Here is a 24,616-nt window from a genome sequence, read left to right as displayed (position 1 = left end):
AACTTTGTCCTTCAGGCTTTGAAAAAAAATGTGTGGGAAAGTCTTTGTTTTGCTCTCTTCCTGGCCCCAGGTGAGCACTGCTGATTTTGGGCGGTTGGGGATTCTGGTCGGAACTAGAGATGGGAAGGTCTGGAAAGAAACCGGGGAAATTGGGGGGGGGACCTTTTTGGGGGCACCCCCCCAGGATTTTCCATCTCTAGTTGGGGGATGAATCGATTTAGGTATTCTCTTTGCCCCTGTTCCAGAGTGATCTAGATCTCCTCAATCCCTCAGTAATGTCCGCAGCAGAAACTTTATATAAAATTTTTACCAACCACCAAAACACAGTGAAACCCTCCATGCGGCTGATACATTGGGTATACAATATTCAATAATATACATATTCAATAATAACATATTCATATGTGCACTTCTATATACCTTAACACTCCTCCTTCCACAAGGTTTATTTAAACTTTTAACATTTTAATTGCCCCCAAATTGTTCAAACCTACTCAAATAATTCAGTATCTTCTCAAACCAATCCTCACTCTTTCTTACTCTGGTTTCGCCTCAGATCGTATAAATCTTTCGCCTTTTACACAGCGGAAACTTAATTTTGAAAATACGCATTTGAGAATAAGGGAGCGAGAGAGCCCACCGTCGGAACAGAGCCAAGGGGGATTTCTGAGAAAAATACCCGTGGCTTGGAGAAAACAAAGGCTTAGGTCTCCGCCTCAAAGGACCTCGTGACCCATTTGTGGGTCCGAGAGCGGCGCTGGGGGGGGGGATTTCCACAGTCTCATTTCCTGAATTTGGCCTTCCTTCTGGATGTGGAAACGGAGATGTCGGTTCAGGCTAGCAAAAGACTTTCTGGCAAAAGGAGGCATGGGGTCCAGTAATTCCTTGGGGGGGATGTCTCTCCCCCCTCAGTCTGTGAGGTAAGGGGGAGAAACAGGGGGTGCAAGTGTGGGGATCTGGCATTGGGAAGCTCAACCAGGTAGACGGCTTTCTTTAGATTCACACCTTTCAGCTGGTCCAGTTTCCCCTTCCTCTCTTTTGCCGCTGCACACTGGAAGGAGAGACCCCCATCCGGAGGCTTACGAGCTCTGACTTCCACTCTGGGGCCAAAAATGATTCTTTTAGGGGCTTGCTTGGTTTTGATTTTGCTTCAAAACCAACCAGCCGCTTGTCCAGGAGACTGCGGCTCAAAGCACGACTCGCGGTTGAAAGAGAATGCAAGGAAAGAGCCAGTAGGATGCCACTAAAACGACTTTGGGCTTTAGGGTATTGGGAGTGACAACTGGGCTTCTGTTTGATTGTAAACACACACACACACAATAATAATAATAATAATAATAATAATAATAATAATAATAATAATAATAATAAATAATAATAATAATTTATACCCTGCCCTCCCCGGCCAGAGTCGGGCTCAGGGCGGCTAACACCAGTAAAATATACATTAAAAAACATAATGGGGGGGGGAACCAATTTAAAATACAGGTTAAAATACAACTTAAAATGCAGCCTCATTTTAAATGTAGCCCATAGATCAAAACCATAAGGGGAGGGAAGCATAACAAACTTCTACAAACTTCAAAGAGGTTCCTAGAAGAAGAGGAAACAGTAAAGTTATCAATAACAAATATGAACCACAATTATTTAAAACTTCAGAACATTTATAAAGCAATAGGCAACAAGATTCAAACTCACATTAACTTTCTAAACATCTGGGTAGGCGTGTCAAAATGAGGTCCGAGCTCCTGAAAGTCAAACCTTTTCCACATAAATATCTTCAAAGAAGAGAGAGAGAGAGAATATTTGGGGGCAGTTCCCCTTGTTTCAGATGTCTTCTGAATGGTTTGACACACACGCCAAAGTCTGAGAATCCATATTTTTTTCTATTTTCCCGGGGGGAGGGATGTGCAATGTGTGTTTTTGCAACATAAGCCATCTTCCTGAGCTGCCAGGTGCCTTGAAGCTATGCTGTGAAAGGTGGTACGTATATATAATATTGTTATATACTGCCTTTCCTAGCCTCTTGGCTGTGTACATAGAAATGCAATGGGACAATATAAAACCACCGCAGCAAATTCAGCAGCCGGGAAACAGCGAGCCAAAGCGGTTACCTATCAAGCCAGCCTCCGAAAGACCTTTTCGAAGGTCGTATACGGGAGGAGCTGGTCGTTTATTGTGTTTATTTTTAAAATGCTGGTAGCCTTAAGCTAAATCCAACGGTGTAAATAAGTTTTGATGGATGTAACAATGGATTACTGAATGGTTCAGTTAGTTCATGTAAAATATGCAGGGATGTAGGGTATGCAAAATGAACCACGGAAGGAGAAGAAGGGAAGTCATTGCTTTAAGGTTGTTTAAATGAATATTTCAAAATGTAATTTAGAAAATTTAATTGAAAAATATATCTTTTTTAATAAAAATTTTATTGGTTTTTCACAGTTTTTATAAACACAAACAGTACACACTACAAGCAAACAAGTACACAAACAAACATGTGTAATTTCATATCCCTTTTTCTTAAACCTTACTTCGCCGACTTCCCCATACCTCCCCTTTCTACATCCCAATTTCCAAACTTATTTCAGCAAATCCTAGCTTTTAGTTTTATCAAATTTTTCCCTTATTCTTTTCTTTTACTTAATCTTTTACAGCTGTAAACCCCTTTTTCCCTAAAACCTCGACATTTTAGCTTTCATTAATTTTACAATGTTTCTTAAGATAGATTTTAAATTTCTTCCAATCTTCTTCCGCCGTCTCTTTCCCCTGGTCACGGATTCTGCCAGTCATTTCAGCCAGTCCCATATAGTCCATCACCTTCATCTGCCATTCTTCCAGAGTGGGTAGATCTTGAGTCTTCCAACGCTTTGCGATAAGTATTCTTGCTGCTGTGGTGGCATACATAAAAAAAGTTCTATCTTTCTTTGACACCAATTGGCCGACAATGCCCAAGAGAAAGGCCTCTGGTTTCTTAGGGAAAGTACATTTAAGCACCTTTTTCATTTCATTATATATCATTTCCCAGAAAGCCTTAATCTTCGGGCACGTCCACCAAAGGTGATAAAAAGTACCTTCAGTTTCTTTACATTTTCAACACTTGTTATCAGGCTATTTAATTGAAAAATCTATCTATCTATCTAAAAAGGGAGGAGCCGGCCGCTGTGGAGGCCATTACAGAGGCCACCTCAGCAAAGGCCCTGCTTCTTTGCTTCCAAAACAAAAATGCAGATTTTGGCCCTTGACCAGGAACGCACCTTGCCAAGTTCAGTCGAGTTGCTTGGTTTGACTGCCCCTTTTCTCCACGTTTAGGGACGGAGTTTGAATACACGGACTCTGAGAGCGAGGTGAAGATCAGGAAGAAGTCTCCCTCCGGCCTCCTGCGTGGGAAGAAGGGGCTGGCGGAAGCTGGCAGTGCCCCAGGCACCCAGACAGGGAGCGCAATGGACGCTACCTCTGCAGGCAGCTTGGAGAGGGCCAAGATGGCGTCCGAGAAGAGCAGCAGGAAGCTGAAGAAGTTGAAGTCCCCAAAGGACCTGAGCTTCGAGTTCGGGCTGGAGGCGAGCGACGACGACCTCTGGAGCCGCCGGCGCAGCGAGCGGATCTTCCTCCACGACGCCACGGCCTCTTCGGCCGGGCTGGCCTCCACAGCGCAGACCAGCTCGACCCCCGTGGCCAAAGGCGCCGGGCGCTGCGTGAAGGGAACGCCCCTCAGCCCCAAGAAAGACGGAGGCAAAGGGAAAGAAAGGAAGGAGCTCAGTAAGGTACGAACCACGAGGTGCAAAAGGGAAAGGCTGTACAAAATTCTGCAAAACGCAGTGTTAGCAGACAGGACCTGGCGACAATATACATACAGTGGACGCTCGGATTGCAAACGTGATCCGTGCGGGATGCACGTTCTCAACTCGCAGCATTCTCAACCCACGTCTGCGCATGCATGGGTTGCGATTCGGAGCTTCTGCCCATGCGCATGCGCGACTGCTGAAACCCAGAAGTAACCCATTCCAGTTCTTCCGGGTTTTGGTGGTCCATAATTCAAAAAACCACAGCCTGAAGCGGCTGTAACCCGAGGTATGACTGTAGTCCATATGCAATTATCGATTGTTGTCAGGGGGAAACGAGGCATAAAACCCAAAGGTATGTGAATTTGTTGGAGGTAGCGACTGGGACTGTTTGTAGTAGAGTCGTACCTCGGAAGTCGAACAGAATCCATTCCAGAAATCTGTTTGACTTCCAAAACGTTTGGAAAGCAGAGCGCGGCTTCTGCAGGAGCTTCCTGCAGCCAATCGGAAGCCCCATCTGATATTTCGGCTCCCGAAAATAGTTGGCAAACTGGAACACTCACACCCGGGTTTGTGGCGTTTGGGAGGCAAAACGTACGAGAACTAAGCTGTTCAAAAACCAAGGTACGGCTGTGTAGGCATAATATTTAAACAGAGCAGGGGTGCAGAACATAATTAAAGCATTCGATTGCCTTGAGTTGGCCATATTCGTTTGTTGACCAAGGAGTATGTGATTTAGTTTTTGATGCACATGCGACCTGGCCTGTAGAGTCTTGGGGTCTTCTTAGAGAAGTGGCCACAGGGCCTGGGCCAGGGGTCTGCAACCTTTAAGACAAAAAGAGCCACTTGGACCCATTTCCGAAGGGAAAAAAAACCTGGGAGCCGCAAAACTCGTCATTATAAACATAACTTTTTTGTCACTTTTTATTATTATTTCTTTGTTTGACCCCTCAGAATTACTCCTCCTCATAGAAATGAACGTTAAATTAGCAAGTTGCCTTTTTGTTTGTGTGTTCTTCACTCCCCTTCAAAACAGTGACCAGCGTACATGCCCCCTTTCAATGCAGTGACCAGCGTACATGCCCCTTACAATGTAGCGGGCGGGCAGGTGGGCGGGAAGGTGATGTTGGGACGGTGCGTGACTAACGCACGCACTGCCCCCATGCGACGTCACAGCCAGTACAGCGCCCGCCACAGTGGGGAGTGTCGGGGCGCACAATGCTCCCCTCGCTAGTATCCGCCCTGGAGCCGCGGCAAAGGTGTAAAAGAGCCACATGCGGCTCCAGAGCCACGGGTTGCAGACCCCTGGCCTGGGCCAACGGCTCACACACATAGAATGGTAGAGTTGGAAGGGACACCAAGAATCATCTAGTCCAACCCCCTGCAAGGCAGGAATCTCAGCCTGCCTGTCACCTCGTTTCTCATCCTTGGAAGGCCCAGGGTGTGGCTGGCCAAGAAAATGGCAAATTCCACGTGAGGAGAGGGCTTTAAAAGAGGATTAGACAAATCCATGGGAGGAGAGGGCTTTTGGGGGCTGCTGGACATGGTGGTCTTCTTCTCTGCCTCCACGGTCAGAGGCAGAAATGCTTCTCAGTACCCACTGCTGGAAACCGCAGGAGGGGAGAGTTGCTCAAATCCTGCCTGCTGATTTCCCACACGCACCTGGCCGGCCACCTTGATCCCCAGTCTGGTGAACCCCAGTGGTTGGACAACAGCAGCTACCAACATCCCTGGCCATGAAGCCTGCTGGCTGAGGTTGTATGTGGAGGTCACCAGGTTGGGGAAGCCTGCTCTGTGGTGTCTGATCTCCTGGCAGCTCATTTATGCCTGCCGGCCATCCGTTTTCCGTAGTGTTTTGGAAGGAACCCAAAGCATCATCTCGTCAAACGCCTTATATGAGGTCCGACCGACTAGTCCATGTAGCCAAGCATCTCCAAGGGCTCCATGACATGAGAGGCCTTTGCTCTCTGGTCCTCTTTGAACTGGGCTGAAAGACAGACCTCCTGCCTTTACTAGGACCCTCGTACCTACAGGACCGCCTCTCCTGGTATGCCCCACGAAGGACCTTAAGGTCCATAAATAGCAACACCCTAGAGGTCCCGGGCCCTAAGAAAGTCAGATTAGCCTCAACCAGAGCCAGGGCCTTTTCAACACTGGCCCCAGCCTGGTGGAACGCTCTGTCTCATGAGACCAGGGCCCTGCGGGATCTGATTTCTTTCCACAGGGCCTGTAAGACAGAGTTGTTCTGCCTGGCCTTTGGCTTGGAATCAACTTGATCCCCTTCCCCTCTATCCTTTCTTCTTCTGTGATGGAACTCCTATTTGGGGACTTTTTTCTGGCCCACGTAGGACCCGTTTGGATAGTTGGCCTTGGTGAAGATTTGACATTTTCATCCCCAAAAAGTTTTTGATTTGAGTTTCTACTGAAATGAGGCTGCATTTTAATGTTGTATTTTAATCTTGGTTTTAAGTTGTATTTTAATCAACTGTTTTTGTACCTGGTGTTAGCCACCCTGAGCCCGGTCTTGGCTAGGGAGGGCGGGGTATAAATAAAATTTATTATTATTACTACACGGTCCAGATTGACTCAGCAGAAGCTGTAGTCGACGGTTCCAGAACCTATGCAGAAAGCATCATTTGAGCATGTGCAGAATGTGGTTCCCTGCACCTTGGAGCAAATCACAGGCAGCCACCCCACACCTGAGACTAGGGCTGGGCAAGGTAAAAGAGGATAGGAGTCCCAGGCAGATTTCGTTCCCCCTGCTCCTCTTGAGTCGCACTCACTGACCACCTGCCTTTCCCTTCCTGCTGACCAGCAATACTGATTGACAGAGAACTTTCTTTCCCTTCTTATTTCTGTTGTGCAGAAGAAGAAAAGCAAAGAAGGCCCCTTCTGCTCTTCCTCCTCCTCCTCCTCCTCGTCTTCCTCGTCCTCCTCCTCCTCCCTCTCGCCTCCAGGCATTGCCAGCTCCATGCCTGATGCCCGAGGCAGCCTGACCAGCTCCCTGGGCTCCAGCAAGAAAAGCAAAACCAAGGCCAAAGCCAAAGAAGTGAAGAAAGAGGTGAGGTCTTCACACAGGCTGGCAGCGCCTCTTAGATGTGCGGAGGAGCATTTGAAAATGGCATCTCCATCCACCCACCCCCCCGGTTCGAAGTGGTAGAATCCACTTCAGCAACCAGCTGCCCCACAAAAAATGTGTAGGTCAGATCTGAAGTATTCATACAGGGTAGCTCTGCAAATTTCCCCGCTCTTACTTTGCATAATGCATTCTGCCGTTTTGCATAATTTATTCTGAATAATATCGATGAGGGGGGAATTTGCACACGTTTCTGCTGTGTTGCATAATTCACTCTGCAGTTTTTGTTGTTTTGCATGATGGGCTTCTGGTTTTGCTAGTTACGGGGGGGGGGGGCGGGCGGTACAGTCAAGGTTGCTCAAACTGCCCCCTGCCCCCGGACCTGGGTCCCCCCCCCCGTAGCTTGTGAGATTTCAGAAAGCATCTAATTCAGGGGTCAGCAACCTTTTTCAGCAGGGAGCTGGTCCACCGTCCCTCAAAACTTGTGGGGGGCCGGACTATATTTTTTGGGGGAGGAATGAATGAATTCCTATGCCCCACAAATAACCCAGAGGTGCATTTCAATTAAAAGGACACATTCTATTCATGTAAAAACACACTGATTAGTGGACCGTCCGTGGGCCGGATCTGGCCCCCAGGCCTTAGTTTGCCTACCCCTGATCCAGTTGCATTCATGGGTTGGAATTCCATAGAAAAATAAAGGAAGGTGAGGTTCCAAGGGAAGCTTGATTTGCTGCCCACTGCGATTTTGGACACCTTTTGTGCGCTCTCGGCCCTTAGTATATTGCACCCACAAGGAATGCCACCCTGATCCCTGCAGCCAGTCCATCCTCAGAGGAGTTTCCTGGTCTTATGGGTACCACTGGGGAAGCAGTGGCCATTTCCAGAGCCGCCTCGGAGCAGGCGCTCGGCAGCCCCCATGCGCCACCCTGGGTTCTTCTGCTGCTCCACAGCCACACAGGGGGCTGCAGAAGCATCTCTGTCCCTTCCAGAATTAGGCTACTACCACACCATACATTAAAGGGACGCGGGTGGCGCTGGGTGTTAAACCACAGAGCCTAGGACTTGCCGATCAAAAGGTCGGCGGTTCGAATCCCCATGACAGGGTGAGCTCCCATTGCTCAGTCCCTGCTCCTGCCAACCTAGCAGTTCAAAAGCACAAAGTGCAAGTAGATAAATAGGTACCACTCCGGCGGGAAGGTAAACGGCGTTTCCGTGCGCTGCTCTGGTTAGCCAGAAGCGGCTTAGTCATGCTGGCCACATGACCCGGAAGCTGTACGCCGGCTCCCTCGGCCAATAAAGCGAGATGAGCACCACAACCCCAGAGTTGGCCACGACTAGACCTAATGGTCAGGGGTCCCTTTACCTTTATACCATACATTTAAAGCACAGTGGTGCCAAAACAGCCATGGCTCCCACCCAAAGGATTCTGGGAGCTGTAGTTGGTTACGTGTGCTGAGGTTTGCGAGGAGACCCCTATTCATTTCCCAGAGTTCCCTGGGCTGTTAAGCTACCCTAGGGATTGTTGGACTTGCGTTCGACCGAGCGACTCTTCTGGTCAAGTCCTCTGACGTGATTAACGACCTGAGCCTTTGATGAGTCTCCAAGCACGTTTCCCCATCACCCAGAGTATCCAGCACGCAGGGAAGGAGCTGAGATAGTATGAGCCACATTGCAAAGAGCATTTTATTTCTAACTATGCAGACAGAAAAGAAACATCCTCTCTCTGTGAGAGCAGAGAGCAACTGAAATACAGAGGAACAGGAAACCAGTAACATCACATCCGTCTCCTGTCTTCCGTGAGACTTCCAATAGCCTGGAATCTCTGGAATGCAAAGCAGAGCCCTGTGACTCCAAGCAACTGCACAGTGGCAACTCACAGAAACCAACATCCTCCCCCTTTCTGTGAACTCCACTGGGCAGTGTGTCAGTACAATCTCAGTCCAACCCCAGTTTCTGTACATAGGTACAGTGTTGATCCCTTGGACAATAAATCAGCAGGAATTTCACTACCTGGCATGTAGGACAGCATTATGAGTCCTTTCTGAACACATTCCCTAGCACTGCACAGTGGCAACACATATAAACCAACAGGGATAGCGCTGTTCTTGAGTTTGTTTAAAATCTAAAACAGCTTATCTTGTATTCCTTTCTTCAAATTTGTACATTTAGGGTGTTTTTTTAAAAAAAAACCTTTTTGTAAAGGCAATACAAAAATTTTCACAGCTGAGTCCTCAACTCTTTATTACTGTGCTTGGCTTCCTCTAAGTTGGGCTTTGTCTAAAACTTGCCATTTAGGTTTTCAAACCTTTTTTGTAAACTCAGTTTTAGAAACTGTACCTCTGAGTCCTCAATCCTTTATTACTGCACTTTGCTTCACCTAGGTTGAGCTAGGATTATAGTACTTCAGACCTTTTGGGAGATTTACCCCCTTTCTTTGAATTTGGTCATTTAAGGTTTATGATTTCTCTATTTCCTTCTGAGGAAACTGAATAGTTTAGTGAAACGAGGTTTGTAGCCGGCATCCTGTTAAGGCTTTGTTCAATTCTAGGTTTTTCTAATTTTTTTCCTTAAACTTTTTGATTTTTGTTATTTAGTTTAATTCTATAAGATAATATTTCGTGTCGATTACTTCTCATTTCAGGGATTTTCACGGTATTGCATTTGTTTTGCATAAACCCTAGGGATTGTGGCTCCGCAAGGAGAATTGGGGCCCCTAGCCAAGATTGGTGCCCTTCACAAACCACGGTGCCATTTCAGTTGAGGGGAGGGAAATAAACGCAGATAACGGAGAGATTTGGAAAAGCTAGAGGATGGAATGGGGGTTGCTGGGGAGGAAGAGGAGAGTTGGTGCTTCAGGAAAAGTTCTGCCCCAGGGCTGTGGGTCTCGGCAGAAAGGCTTTTCTAACTCCCACTTGCTTTGTCCCTTGCCCAGAACCGAGGGAAAGGAGGCGCCGTCAGCAAACTGATGGAGAGCATGGCTGCCGAAGAGGATTTTGAGCCCAACCAGGACAGCAGCTTCTCGGAGGATGAGAATGTGCCCCTCAGTTTGCTCCTGGAAAGGCCGCTGACTCCGGGTGAGAGATGGTTCCTGGTTCCTTAGATTTCTTCCTGCCCCATCCAAAAGGCTGCAAACAGTTCCAAGAACTTTCAGTTCTTGTGGAGTGTTTGTATTCTCCCCCCACCTCGATGATGATGATGATGATGCAGGGCTGGGGGTAGCCATCTTTGTGGTCCTTTAAAAAAATTATTTGGTTTTTCGGATTAAAATCTTGCAGTCATAAATCGAACACAGATCATAAAAATCAGATTGCAAGGAATCTCTTGGACTTCCCTCCTCCCCTTTGTGGGTCCTATTATTAATCATTTTCTCCTGCATCTTTTATGACGATCCAAATATTTTACCTCTCCACTGTGTCCAAAATTCACCATTAAACTACAAGTGATCATTCCAATCCTCATGATTTTAACTGTTTACAATGGTCTTTAAGATAAGTTATCAGTTCCCCCCCCCCCGTTCCTTATTAAAATTTTGGTCTTCCTGATTTCTTATCCTTCCAGTCACTTTAGCCATTTTGGCATAATCATTGTGATCCTTCAGTTTCACCCGGCAGTTACAGGGACTGCTTTCAGACGTAGTTCAGGAACGTTGTTCCAAAGACAGTGGAACTCCCTGCCACAGGAGGCAGTGTGGCCACCAACTCGGTTGGCTTTAAGAGAGAATTAGACAAATTCAGAGGAGAGGAGAGGGCTATGGATAGCTCTGCTCCTCTGCCAGGATAACTCTGCTCCTCTGCCTCCACAGTTGAGGGCATCAGTGCTTCTGAATGCCAGGTGCTGGAGACCCCAGGAGGGAAGAGTTGCTCTTGTGTTTTTGTAATTTTATAATTCATTTAAATGTTTTCTTCTTTGTATGTATGTAAAAAAATAAATAAAAAAGGAGAAGGCTGTGTATGCCATAGGTAACATGGGTTGGACTCGATTGCCCTTGTGGTCTCTTCCAACTCTATGATTCTATGTTAAGATTTCTGCTGCCTTTGAAAGTGCTGCTAATTCTCTCCCTCCCTCCCTCTGTCACCCTCCAGCCCCCCGTTCTTGCATCATCGACAAAGACGAGCTAAAGGATGGTTTGAGAGTCCTCATCCCCATGGATGACAAGCTCCTCTACGCCGGCCACGTGAAGACCGTCCACTCTCCTGACATGTAAGAAAAAGGACGGGCACTACATGCTTGGAAAGTCATGGTGCCTTGGGAGTTGTTGTCCAGCAACATCTTAAGCCCAAAGCTCTCTGATCCCTGGGGGTGGTGGGCACGGAAATGCCCCACCGATATTCCTGCCTGTGACTTACCGTATTTTTCGCTCCATAAGACGCATGTTTTTCCTCCTAAAATGTGAGGGGGAATGTCTGTGCGTCTTATGGAGCGAATGTGTGGTCCCTGGAGCCAAATTTTCCAGGGGCGAAAAGCAGATCGTGCTTTTAAAAAGAAAAGAAAAGAGGGAAGGGGGTGTTGAAACGAAGCCGCTGAGCAGCTGATCAGCAAGCAATCAGGAGGGAGATAAGGGATGCTAGAGATAAAGGAGGCTGCCTGGGAGGGGGTGAGGTAAAAGCACATGGATCCTCAGGATTTTTGCATTGGGTCACTCCAAATTCTCCATCAGATCACACAGCATGTCCATGGTTATAGCCTGCACCAAAAAAATCACACATCCACTGTTTCGTGGGGCCACAATGACGCAAAAACGTGGTTACAAAGCATGGATCCACATGGATTCTTTGGGTTTTTGCATTGGGCTACCCCAAACTCACCGTCACATCACATATCATGTCTGTGGCCACAGCATGAACCACAAAAATCATACATCCACTGTTTCGTTCAGAATATTTTTTTTCTTGTTTTCCTCCTCTAAAAACTAAGTGCGTCTTATGGTCAGGTGCGTCTTATGGAGCAAAAAATACAGTATAATCCAAAGTAGGGCAAAATGATGACAATCAACTGTCCTGGAATTCTACTCAATATTGATCCAGAACAGAACTCCAGTGTATAGTTAGCAAAGTAAAAACTTGAAACACGTTGCAGGATTCCCCCAAAATAGACCAGAGGCAATTGTATTTCATCCAGCAGAGCTTTACTGCTACCACAGCCAGATTTAGGTTTGATGAGGCCCTCAGCTACTGAAGGTAATGGGGCCCTTTCTATGTCCAGCTGTCCTTTGTCAACAACAAATTGTCGCTGTTTTTTGCGTTGAATATATGCTATATGGTAATTGATGGACCTAATAGGTATCTAAAGCCATTTGCACATAACAAAATATGCATTTTATAAAGTAATTGTTGGACTTATTTTATATTTTGAAAATGTACATCCAGGTGTGTTTTTTCCCTTTAATTTTTTTGGGGAGCCCCCAAGAGAGTGGAGCCCTAAGCTATAGCTTGTTTAGCTTATACAGAAACCCGTCACTGACTGCTACTGAAGGCGAATGAGCATAATGATTACAAATCCAATAAATTCAGGATTGGCACCGTCCATAAGAAATCCAGTTGCAGCAGACTTAACTTAAACTTGTAATAATTTATAATAAGACTAAACCTTAACACTATATATAGAACACCACAACCGAAGGAAGAGATATAGAGAAAGTGAAAGCCAGACTCCTTCTGGGCTTACTTTTATAGTCAGCATGACCTTGACAGAAGAGATAACAGAACCAGCTTACGCCAACTGTACTCAGCTTCTCGGAAGGAATAACCCAAACATCAGGAACCTTCTGCTGGTCTCTTTCACACAGAGAAGCTTCCAGAACCCTCTTGAATTAATTAGAATAGGAAAGATCTCTACACATCAGATCAATACTTTCTGCACCAAGAAATGCAAACTGACAGCAACCTGTCGAAGGCAAATGCCATTAAGCAGTACAAACCTCGCTCACTTTATTTACTGATTAAACTCCCAGGCCACTTTTTGACACAGTGGTCCCTGCAGCCATCGAGAAACTATAAAGACCCACATAGCAGATGAACCAGCTGCCTTTAACTCTGTTGCAGAAACCAGCTGTTAGAATATAGTAGTGTATTTTGCATCCAACATCACATTGAATAGACATCTCTCCCACCCCGCAACTCCTACTGTATTTTCATCTACTGCCATTTTAAGATAGATGCAAAACAAATTTTTTTGCCACTTGCACAATTATGAACGTGCTTTATCTGTGCAAGGCCATTGAGTCCAGCTTTGATTAACGCAGAGTTTGGGCTTTTATATGGTTCTCTTAAGCGCACAATAACATACCTTGGTGCCTGCATACATTCGCAGCAAAAGTTCCGGCAGGCTTTGTGCAAAAGCGAGCCACATGCTAAATGCCATGACAGCCTCTGGCTCTTAATTTTTATTTTTATTTTTAAGATCTAGCTTTGTAGTCTTGGGTCTATTTCTATCTGTTTCTAATTATCAACCAGGGGAGTACCACTAAATATCCACTGCTTCTGACTTTTTTCTGTTTATCTCCGCCCATAATCTCTAGCTTAAGAATGACGAACCATGCTGCAAATATTTCCAGCTTGATAAATATCTCCTCCTGCAACTGGAAATTGGGTGGCTCGAATTGCCATTCTGCACAGATCGGCGCGAAGCAATTGTTTCCCAAGGAAGCCGGCTTGCAAAGCGTTCTTGGGCATCAAAAATCTCTCTCTGATGGTTTTGTTTTGACTTCTCGATGTTTCTTCGCCTCCTCCTCCTTCACTGTTGCTTTTTGGGTTTCTGCGTTTCAGATACAGAGTCGTGGTGGAAGGAGAGCGAGGAAACCGACCCCACATTTATTGTCTGGAACAGCTGCTGCAGGAAGCAGTAAGTGGGAGCCCTTAGTTTTCTAGGAAGACGGACACTCCATGTTGCCTTTGGGGAAAGGAGGTGGGAAGAGCAGGGAGGGGCGTCACAAGACACCTGGGCTGGTTGGTGTTGGTGGAGCTCCGGCTTTTATTCTTATTTATTAGATTTCTTAGTTGCTTTCTACAAATACAAAAAGTCCCCAAGTGACTTAACAGTACAAAACACAACCAGATAAATTCAGTTAAAAATTAGGAACTGCCCCCCCAAAAAAAAACATTAAAAGGATAAAAGGTAGTTAAGAGCCGCAGGCTTGATTGTAGAGGAATGTATCTGCCTGGCATCTAAAGACATGTAATGATGGTGCCAGGTAAGCCTCTGGGGAGAGCATTGCACAAACGGGGAGCCACCACGGAAAAGGCCCTGTTCTCGTGTTGCCACCCCGATCTACCTTTAGCTCACCCCTGACCTACCACACAGGGCAAAAAACAAGAGCTAACGGATGCTTCCTTCTGCACAGATCATTGACGTGAAACCTCCTTCGGTGCGATTCCTCCCGGAAGGCACGCGAATCGCCGCCTACTGGAGCCAACAGTATCGTTGCCTCTACCCAGGGACAGTCGTACGAGGTGAGACCGTAATTCAGTCAGGTGACGAGGGAGTCAAAGGTGCTCTAAAGCAGGGTGGATTTGATTTAAATCAAATCAATTTAAATCACGATTTAAATCACTAGTCAGTAAGACTTGATTTAAATCTTTTTTTCTTTTCTTTTTTACAAAATTGCTCATCCTTGCTGGTATAATCGTAATATTTACAACCAGATGAAGGTTTCATTTTTGGAATAATAAATTTTCAGAGTAGTTTTTACAGTTATATCAAAAATTACTGATTCGGTTATGCTATTAGAAATACATAGGCCGATAATTATGAAATTATTGTGAGGTTTAATAAGCTAACTGTTTATATTTGGACAACTTTTCTGCTGTGCTTTAGTGGAAGGAGAAAAATAACCATTAGTAACAATTTCAACAATTTATTTAGCTAAAACAATAACATTATAGCATATGTATCCATCTTTGTTAAGTGATGTGGTTAAGCATTTAAAAAGAAACAAACTTGGACTGAGTTTTAGCACATGAAAAACTTAAAACAAATCCTTATTTCCTGATGAATAGCCTTCGGACTAAAATGTAACTTAAATAGAAAGCTATCTTTAGAAAGATTTTTCCTCCAAAAGCATTTCGTTTTAAAAATCCGATTTAAATAATAAAAAAATCTGCAGAGTGAACTTAGCAGTCGGAAGGTGTGTGTGTTCTGACGACAATCATTTCCTTTTCTATCCAAAGGGGCTCATGATCAGGAGGAAGACGGGGATCTGATAACAGTGGAGTTCGATGATGGCGACACAGGCCGGATCCCGTTGTCCCATATCCGGCTCCTTCCGCCTGATTACAAGATCCAGTGTGAGTTTGGCCCTTCTGTTGCAGAATAGGATTATCGGGCATTTAGGTTTGAGAGCCCATCTCTCCTCTCAGCCCTCCTCACTGCCCCACAACAGGACAGAAGCCCAGTTCCCTTTTCCCTCCTGATGCCCCTCATTTCCCCACAATAGGCTGGTAATGGGAACCCAGAAACATACGATCACCTTGTGCGTCTCTCCCCCCCCCCAAGCATTCACTTTGCCTCCCCAAGAAAGTTTTATGTCATCAGCACATTCAAAGCATATTCATAGTACCTGATTGCAGCAGGAACAGGGTGAAGAAAAGGGATTCAGTATGTGTTATTCCTACATTGCAGGGTTAGACTAGATAACATCTGGGGTTCTTTCCCAGCTCAGTGATTCTAATTCATACACCCATCATGTCTAAAAGAACCAGATTTACATTGGGTTGGAGCTAGTCTATTAGTGGTTTGCACATTCACATATTCAATAAAGGATCTCCACAAATGGATTTCCTTTTTCTTATTTATTGAATTTATATACCGCCCTAAACCCGGGAGTCTCAGGGCAGTTCACAGAATGAAATCAATATATAAAACCACAGAATACATAATAAAAATTAAAACAACTCAATAGCTCCTCACCCCCAACAAAAAAAACACATTTTAAAAGGGCATAGGGTGTAAATCAGCCAAAGGCCTGTGCTTTCTTTGACCTCTTTGCATTCTCATCTTACAGATTCACTTCTCAAAGAAAGCCACTCTCCAAACCCTTTGCTTACCAGTAACCCAAATTAGAAAAATCTAAATTTCTTCCAGAATTCGGCTACGATGGGCTAGGCTGCTAATCAAAGCTGGGGAATCAGTTTGTGATCTTTTGGGTCCTTAGCAGGCCTATCACATAAGCCTAATAAGGTCTGCATTGGCGGTCCGGGGACGTTTTGATCTGTAATCCCTTAATAAGTGGAACCCCAGAACTTGTGGGTCTCCATGCAGGTTCTGAGCTGCTGGCCACCCCACACTGAACACCTGCTTGCATTCCCTCCGCAGGTGGGAGTCTCAGTTTGAATAAATCCTTGTTGAGCTGGGGGGAGTGGAGTGCGTGTCTCTCTCTCTGTGTGTGTCTTTGCAGCGCATGCCAAGAATAGCTGTTGGTCTCTTTCAGGTGCCGAGCCTTCTCCCGCTCTCCTGGTGCCCAGCACAAAACGCCGCAGCCGCAAGTCCAGCAAGGATACCGGGGAAGGGAAGGAGGGCAGTGGAACGGGGTCCGAGGAGCCAGCGGCGTCCAAAGGCAAAGGGCGTGGGAGAAAACCAAGCACTAAACAGAAAGCTGGTACGAGGCGGCAGCTTCTTTAACGGGTGGAAATACTGAGGGCAAAACCCTGGGGAATGCGGGAAACGGCCTTAGGCCAGGTTAGTCTAGCCCAGGCCAATGGGAGTTGGAGTCAGGAACTGCCAGTGGTTCTCCAGGGTCGGAAACAGAGAGAGGAGGATTTCTTTCCCATCACCTGCTCTTTGCCGATGCCTTTGGGGACTGAACCTGGGACCTTCTGCATACTGCCCTCTCCGTAGCTGGGAACTTTGGAACTCCCCGCCTAGGGAAGCCAGACTGGCTCCCTCCTCGTTGTCCTTCCGCCGGAAGGTGAAGACTGTTTTATTCCAACATGCCTTCAGGAGCTGTTTCTTAAGGAAAGGCCTTTGGAGCTGCTTTTACTGCCTCTATTTTAAGAGATAAGCTTTTATAGTCTTTTAATTCTATTTAATTGCTTTTAAATGATTACATTGGATCCGTTTTTAGCTTTTTTATTTTATCTATGTTGTTTCAATGTGTTCTAAGCTGCCTTGAGTCCTAGACTGGGAAAAAGGCGGGACAGAAATGTAATAATAATAGCAAAAATTTCTGATCGTCTAGGTTGGCGTGTTAAAAAGCTTTCGATTGACTGAAAAGGCACCTTCAGTTAATCAGGCTGTTATAAAAAAGTTGATTGTTTTTAATAGAACTGTAAATGGCAGAGGCTACCTTGGAAGAGCATTGCTCTTTTTGTGGGAAGGAATACTCCTTCTCAGAAGAGTGCCTGCAGAGAGCATAAATAGTCATGCCATCTAAAAGCATAGCGAGGGAGCATTTTTCTCCTTCAAATCTATTGTTGTATTCAAATGATTAAATCAACTAGGATTTTCTTCTATATGTACCTGGGTATCTCTTCACCTCTCTCTGTATATCACAGTCAACTGAACTGCACTTCAGAAATGGATCTTGGAGGGGCACTCTCAAACATCACATCATAATATATGCAGATAACAGAGTTAATGTGTTCGTTATACATGTCAGCTTCTGCATTCTTTGTAACACTATTTGGATTTTAGTATTTTGAGAGAGGTCTCTGTTCACTTACCTCTTTCTGTGCCTGGGTCTTCAGCTCTGCCTTCTCCAATCCAGATGTTCTCCAGATCTTTTGGTGGGCTATGATGCCCATCAGCCGTAGTCATAGCACGGCCAGTGGCTGGAGCACTATGGGAGAGCTGGAGTCCCAATAACGATCGGAAGGGTACCAGGTTGGGGGCTGGGGGAGCTGGAGATGCCTGCCTCATTGTTTGACAACATCCTTCCAGGATCCAGATTAGAGGCACTCTGGCCTTGGGCAAAGGCCATTTCCCCCCAAAATGTTTTAATTTTACTTTTTCTGCTTTCCAGAAGATGCTGTCCTCAAGGAAGAAGCAAGCCAGGGGGAAGCTTCAACAAGCCCGTCCCTTGTGCCGGAGAAGCCCGTTTGCCTTAGCAAGCAAAGCACAAAAGGCTCAAAGAAAGCGCAGCAGATCCCCGCCAGGACCTCCTCCCAGACAGAAGAAAAACGTCACAGCAAAGGCGGCAAAGTGAAGCTCTCCTCCAAGATGCCCGGCCCGGCCCAGCCCGCCTTCCAGCCTCCGGCATTCAGCAACACCCGGGGGGACGAGTCCTATACCGAGATCCCGGGCGTCCAGGGGGCCTTCAGCTCTTCGGACACCTCCTCTGGCAAAGCCCGGTCCAAGAAGGAGAAATCTGCAGAGGAGTCACCAGAGTTTGGTTCGGCGGCCAAAGCCCAGAGGAAGATCCCCGACAGCGATATCCTCATCAAGCTGGACCACGAAGGAGTGATGTCTCCCAAAACCAAGAAGACGAAGGAGGCCATGCGGATGCTGAGCAGCTCCAGCCTGGCTGGCAGGAGGGAGACCAAAAGCATACTGGGCCTGAGCTACACCCCCGTGGCCGACGCCAAGCGGCAGAAAGCGTCCAGGGCCAAGGGGGCCGGCGGTGAATCTCCGGCCCCGAACTTTGGGGGGAAGTTTGGTGGCTCCGGAGAGAACTCTGCGAAGCAACAAGAGGACAAGGCGCAGGCCGGGCCGGCAGGAGACGAGTCGGAAAGCAACAGCAGCGGCAGCAGCTCCGATTCGGAAGGGGAGGAGGAGGCGGAGAAGAACGGAGGGGGAGCCCCCGACAGCAGCTCGGCCAGCTCGCGGGCCTCCACACCTGTCTCCTCCTCCAACTCCTCGTCCTCCTCTTCTTCCAGCAGCTCCAGCTCTTCTTCTTCCTCCTCCTCGTCCTCCACTTCTTCCTCCTCGTCCTCCAGCTCCAGCTCTTCCTCCTCTTCGTCGTCGTCTTCCTCCGCCACGGACGAAGACTCCTCCTGTAGCTCGGACGACGAGGCAGCCGACTCCCAGGCGGGGGCCTCTTCCGCCCAACAGACCCTCCCCGCCAAGGCGGCCAAGCAAGCAGGGAAGTCTCGCTCGGCCGCAAACCCCCAAAGCCCCAAGCAAGAGCAGCAAGCGGCACAGAAACAGCAGCAGCAACAGCAGCAGCAGCAGGCGGGGGGCAAGACCCGCCCCAAGAAGCGCGAGGGGATCCATCTGCCCACCACCAAGGAGTTGGCCAAGCGGCAGAGGCTGCCCTCCGTGGAGAACCGGCCCAAGATTGCGGCCTTCCTGCCTGCGAGGCAGCTCTGGAAGTGGTTTGGGAAGCCCACCCAGGTCAGCTCCTTCTCCTGCCGGGGGGTCTTTCCTTTTATCTCTGCGTCTTCGGCTGGGACCTTCCCCCCCCCCCCACTTTCTCAGGGGTGTTATCTTAGCACACATTACAAAGGTTGCATGGCACAGGATGTGATTGAATGTAAATACAGCCTTGGTGAATAATAATAACAATAATAATAATAATAATAATAATAATAATAATAATAATAATAATAATAATAATATATTATTTGTATCCTTCCCATCTGGCTGGGTTTCCCCAGCCACTCTGGGCGACTCCCAACAGAGTATTAAAAAACAGAATAAAACATAAAACTTTAAAAACTTCCCTTCAGGTGTCTTCTAAATGTCAGACAGTTGTTTATTTTCTTGACACCTGATGGGAGGGTCTTCCACAGGGCGGGAGCCACCACCGAGAAGGCCCTCTGCCTGGTTCCCTGCAGCCTCGCTTCTTGCATGGAGGGAACTGCCAGAAGGCCCTCGGAGCTGGACCTCAGTGTAAATAAGTTATGATGGATGTAATAATGGAATACTGAATGGTATCGTTTCTGTAAAATATGCAGGAATTTATGATATGCAAAATGAACCATGGAAGGAGAAGAACGGAAGTCGTTGATATCTTAAGGATGTAAAAATGAGTACAGTCATACCTCGGGTTAAAGACACTTCAGATTGCTTTTTTTTCAGGTTACGGACGCACCAAAACCCGGAAGTACCGGAACGGGTTACTTCTGGGTTTCGGCTGTTGTGCATGCACAGAAGCGCAAAATCACACTTTGCACGTGCAGAGAAGCGCCGGGTTGCAACCTGTGCATGCTCAGAGACGCGGTGCTGCGGTTTGTGAAAGTGCCTCCTGCATGGATCACGTTCGCAACCCGAGCTTCTACTGTGCTTTAAATTGTAAAGCAGAAAATTTAATATATATTAAAATTTCTATTTTACAATTTGAAGTACTCATTTTTACACCCTTAAGATATCAATGAACCCGAACACATACACTAAAAAGAACATGAGTAGAGACTCTGAGCTCACGCCACTCTGCCCTCTCTCGATTCCGCAGAGGCGTGGGATGAAGGGAAAAGCCCGGAAGCTCTTCTACAAAGCCATTGTCCGCGGAAAGGAGATCATCCGCATTGGAGACTGTGCCGTCTTCCTGTCGGCCGGCCGCCCCAACCTGCCCTACATCGGCCGCATCCAGAGCATGTGGGAATCCTGGGGGAACAACATGGTTGTCCGAGTGAAATGGTTTTACCACCCAGAAGAAACCAACCCTGGCAAGAAGCTCAACGAAGGAAAGGTAGGAGACCCAGGCGTGACCTCGCAGCAGCACCACCAACCAAGGATTCCTTGAGAAATGAGCCAAGGATCACTGGGGGGGGGGGTTGCTCAATGGGTGGAGGTCTCTATATATTAGCTCGGAGCGAAACTTACCGGAAGAATAAGAAATCAAGATAACAGACGTTTTGTAAACGAATGGTTTATTGAATGTTCACACATAAATTGCAAACAGATAAAAACAGCATTGGCAGGATTATTGTAATAACCTGCAGTTTTCTAAGAGTATATATTTAAAGTAGATAAATGAACCGCAGAAAGAGAGGGAGGGAAGTCAAGTTTTGAAATGTTAAAATGATTTGAAGAGTTCTGGGCTTTGCCTCCTAATCTCGTTTTCCCTTTCTTGTTCCTCTCTTCTCCTCGCCAACCCCAACCGTCCCATCACTCTGCTTGGTGCCAGCGCTGGGATCAGAAATCCAACAGGAGCCTTTCTACTGCTCTCCAGGCCTCCAGCCAGAGGAAGGACTTCATGGAGGTGTGTAATAATAATAATGATGAAGAAGAATTTATAACCCGCCCATCTGGCTGTAAGAGAAGGCAGCTGGCGTTGGTGGTTGAAACTGGTCTTTGGGATGTGTTCCAGGGTCTCTCGACTCTTCGCAGAGCTGTACTCCTTCCTGAAGATTGCAAGGGGGGGGCTTTCCTCTGGGGCGGCTCTTCATTTGCAGAAGGCTCACCTGGTGCCTTCGTTACATTACCCAACTGATGCAGGCTAGTGTTTCAAACTGCATCACCACCAAAATGAAAAGGGTCTCCCATATGAATCCTTATTCTGTGAACCACCCTGAGACCTCCAGGTATAGGGCGGTAGATCAATATTAATAATAATATATTTTTATTTCTACCCCACCTATCCGGCTAGCCACTCTGGGCGGCTCCTAACAAAATATTAAAAACACGATAAAACATCAAACATGAAAAACTTCCCCAAACAGGGCTGCCTTCAGATGTCTTCGAAAAGTCAGATAGTTGTTTATCTCCTTGACATCTGATGGGAGGGCGTTCCACAGGGCGGGCGCCACCACCGAGAAGGCCCTCTTCCTGGTTCCCTGTAACCTCACTTCTCGCAGGGAGGGAACCGCCAGAAGACCTCAGTGTCTGGGCTGAATGATGGGGGTGGAAAGGCTCCTTCAATATAACAACAACAGCAGTAGCAGCAGCAATATCTTTAGGCACCAGACGAAAACTGTTAAACTATCTATGGCCACTGTGAAGAAGGGCCTTGTCCTGCCCACCATTTCTCTTGGCAAGGCTGCCTGGCATCTCCTGCCAGTCCTATGCAGGATAGGTACTTAAGAGGCCTAAGGGACCAAAAAAAGCCAAGATTCCCTGCCACCACCAAGAGGGGAGTGAGCCTCCCACTGCCTGAGGCCATTGGCTCATTTTGTCCAATAGGTGGACCGGTTCTGGTATTTCTCCCCCCCCTCCCTCTTTGGATACCCGCAGCCCAGAGGTGTGTTCCAAACTGCCTGCTAACTCTCTCCTCCCTCTCTCTCCCTTTGCCATTCCTCCCCCAGCGAGCGCTGTACCAGTCCTCGCACGTGGACGAGAACGACGTCCAGACCATCTCGCACAAATGTCTGGTGGTCGACCTGGAGGAGTACGAGCAGATGTTGAAGACCAAGAAATACCAGGACAGCGAGGACCTCTACTACCTAGCAGGGACGTACGAGCCCACCACGGGCATGATCTTCAACACGGACGGGGTGCCGGTCATCTGCTAACCGCTTCTGGGAAAGGGAATTCCGGGAGGCACCCCGGCACTCCCAAAGCATTCGGATCAATACAGCCCACCCACCCCTGTCCGGGGGGGGGGGGAGGGAGCAGAGCGGGGCAGAAGAGAAGTTAATGTGCCTGTTTCCGACGACAGCATGATTGTTTAAGCGCCCAGCCGCATTGCGACTAGACAGGTTCCGTAAAACAAAAGAGGTTCGCCTTGCCCAAAGGGATTTCCCGAAATCAGCTGAGATCCAACCGCTTGTCTCTCCTGTAGAAGAAGGGAACAGATTTGCAGGAGAAGAAATGGCAGATCGGATTCTGCCCCTTGGCTTTGTGGCCACAACCCCTGAACTTTTCCTTCGGGTTCAGACTTCCATAGGATATTTCAGGACACTGGTCATGTTTTTTTCTGGACTTTCCTATTCCAAGGCGACCCGTCCCACCTTCCCTCGCCAGCCGACTTTTGCCAGGGCAGGGAGGGGGCAAACCGTGCGTTGACTGCCAGTTAAGGAACACTTCGTTGTTGACTCTCTCTCCTCAAAGGACCTCCTCTCCGCTCTCTAGCAGGGCACTGATACAGGGGAGCAGCCCCGAAATCTCCGGCCGCAAGAGGGGCAGGGGGTTGCTTGGGCGCAAAGAACTGTGGGCCGACATCCCTCTTGGGTTACGAGGAGCTGAGCAGACAGGCGAGGAGATAAGGTGCTGAACCATTTTCACAGCATGGAGAACCCCCCCCTCTATTTTTGGGCCAGCCCCACTTCTCCAACCATTGGGGGGTTGTCTCCCAAACAACAACATTTCCCTTCCTCGTGTAAGTTGAATGTAAGTCGCCCAGTCCTGCTTGGAAACATCAGATATTCTCTAAATAATATTACACAGTTTGGGAGGAGAAGAATCGTGTTTTGCTGCTGGTCATTTGCTGCTGCCTCTTCAGGAACCCAGAAAAACACTTTTTCCTCCTATTTTTCTTTTCTTTTTTACGTCTTCTGGACCCGCAGAGATGCCTCAACTCGCCTCCCACCCCACTTCTCCGTGCCCCCCCCGGCACTACTTACGAAGGGCAAGGAGGAGACTGGCACTTGCAGAAACCTCACGTTTCCTCCCTCCCGCCCTCTGCAGGATGGCGGGATCCTGCTCTGAGCTAAGTGCGGACCCAGCACACGCCGAATCAGATTGTTTTCCTCCCCCAAAGTTTGTGAGTGTCCATTAATTCACCCCTGGATCTCTGCCATTTTCCACCTCCCTTTCTGGTTCAACAGCTCTGGACTTTGCAGGGTAAGAAGCCCACTTGAAGTAGGGACGACCAGAGAGTAGGTTGGTTTTGAGGGACGGAGGCAGAGGACTCGAATGACGACACGGTGTTTTTGCACTTAAGAAACCTCACACACTACAAGCCCAAGACGCCACGATTGTTTCTGCCCTGAACAGAGTGTACAATTCGAACACTACAGAGGGAAGCTACTTCACTTAACTCGGACAGATGTATTTTTTTTTAAACTACCTGGTACAAAGAGAAATACCACAGACCTGTAGCCGCGGAGAGAGGCGCCATCCCATCTCCCCAAATTTTGCAATCCCCTCCTTTTAAAGAACCACAGTGGTGCTGTACTGCCTGCCTTCTCCCGGCTTTCCGAAGACTTTGGTGGATAATATTTCTAAAAGCAACATCAGTCACTCTGTACAGTTTTAACGTACCAAAAGACTTGTAATGTGCCCCTTTCACACACACACACACACACACACTCACTCACTCACACACACACACCCCATCCCTGTATTATAAGCTCTTTAAAGAAAACAAATCAAAACTTTAAAAACAGAGAAAGGAAAGGAGAGGGGGGGAAAGAGAAGAAGCAAAAATGGATTCAACTTTTTAATTATAAATATAAAGTATAAATATATAAATATATATAAATATATAAACTTTTTTAAAAAAAAACTGTGAAAAAAAATATGAAATTATAAAAGCAAAACACAGTCTGACATTTAGAGTCTTATTTTTTATTTCCCGTTGGATTGTGACTGTAAAAAAAGAGAGAGAGAAGAGAACACAGGGGAAACAGGAGATCCAAAACGTTGCTTACACACGAACTGCGTACTGTATCTGTGGAAGCAAACCTTGCGTGAGCAGATGTTTGAAGAGAGATGCAGAGAGAGAGAGAGAGAGAGAAAGAGAAAGAGAGAGAAAGAGAGAATTTATGTGAATGTTAAATAGAAAGCACTTAACTGCCCATTGCCTTCTATGGAACACAAGGATATTTTGCAGACAATCGAGAGGAAAGGAGCCAGGTTTTTTGTCCCTTTCTCCCCCCCTGTTGTTTTATGTTTTCGATTCGCACCCCCCCCTTTTTGCATTCTGTTTGTTGCCGAATTATGTGCGATCCTTTTTCATAAAAAAAGCAATTGAAAAACAAAACAAAAAAACAACCCGAGCTCTGCC

At 47.1% G+C, this 24,616-nt stretch overlaps 1 protein-coding gene across 3 annotated transcripts in view; it reads left to right on the top strand.

Annotated features, from left to right (window-relative positions):
* The window catches only part of TNRC18 (trinucleotide repeat containing 18), a 128,049-nt gene extending 103,678 nt beyond the window's left edge, over positions 1 to 24,371 (top strand). For 2 of the 3 annotated variants that reach the window (XM_082199562.1, XM_082199561.1), the window contains 12 exons: positions 3,310 to 3,761; positions 6,646 to 6,840; positions 9,791 to 9,932; positions 10,941 to 11,058; positions 13,623 to 13,698; positions 14,198 to 14,306; positions 15,024 to 15,140; positions 16,283 to 16,450; positions 17,813 to 19,122; positions 20,183 to 20,419; positions 20,858 to 20,932; positions 21,975 to 24,371. In XM_082199562.1, the coding sequence (XP_082055688.1) occupies positions 3,310 to 3,761; positions 6,646 to 6,840; positions 9,791 to 9,932; positions 10,941 to 11,058; positions 13,623 to 13,698; positions 14,198 to 14,306; positions 15,024 to 15,140; positions 16,283 to 16,450; positions 17,813 to 19,122; positions 20,183 to 20,419; positions 20,858 to 20,932; positions 21,975 to 22,181 (3,206 nt within the window). In that variant the 3' untranslated portion in view covers positions 22,182 to 24,371. The remainder of the gene's footprint in view (positions 1 to 3,309; positions 3,762 to 6,645; positions 6,841 to 9,790; positions 9,933 to 10,940; positions 11,059 to 13,622; positions 13,699 to 14,197; positions 14,307 to 15,023; positions 15,141 to 16,282; positions 16,451 to 17,812; positions 19,123 to 20,182; positions 20,420 to 20,857; positions 20,933 to 21,974) is intronic. The other variant, XM_082199560.1, reaches the window with a different exon arrangement.
* The last annotated feature ends 245 nt before the right edge of the window (positions 24,372 to 24,616 follow it).

This window comes from Podarcis vaucheri, assembly GCF_965113315.1.
Source record: "Podarcis vaucheri genome assembly, chromosome: 14".
NCBI classification, from domain to species: Eukaryota; Metazoa; Chordata; class Lepidosauria; order Squamata; family Lacertidae; genus Podarcis; species Podarcis vaucheri.
Note: the sequence above shows the minus strand (reverse complement) of the source record. Positions and strands in the feature narration are given on the sequence as shown.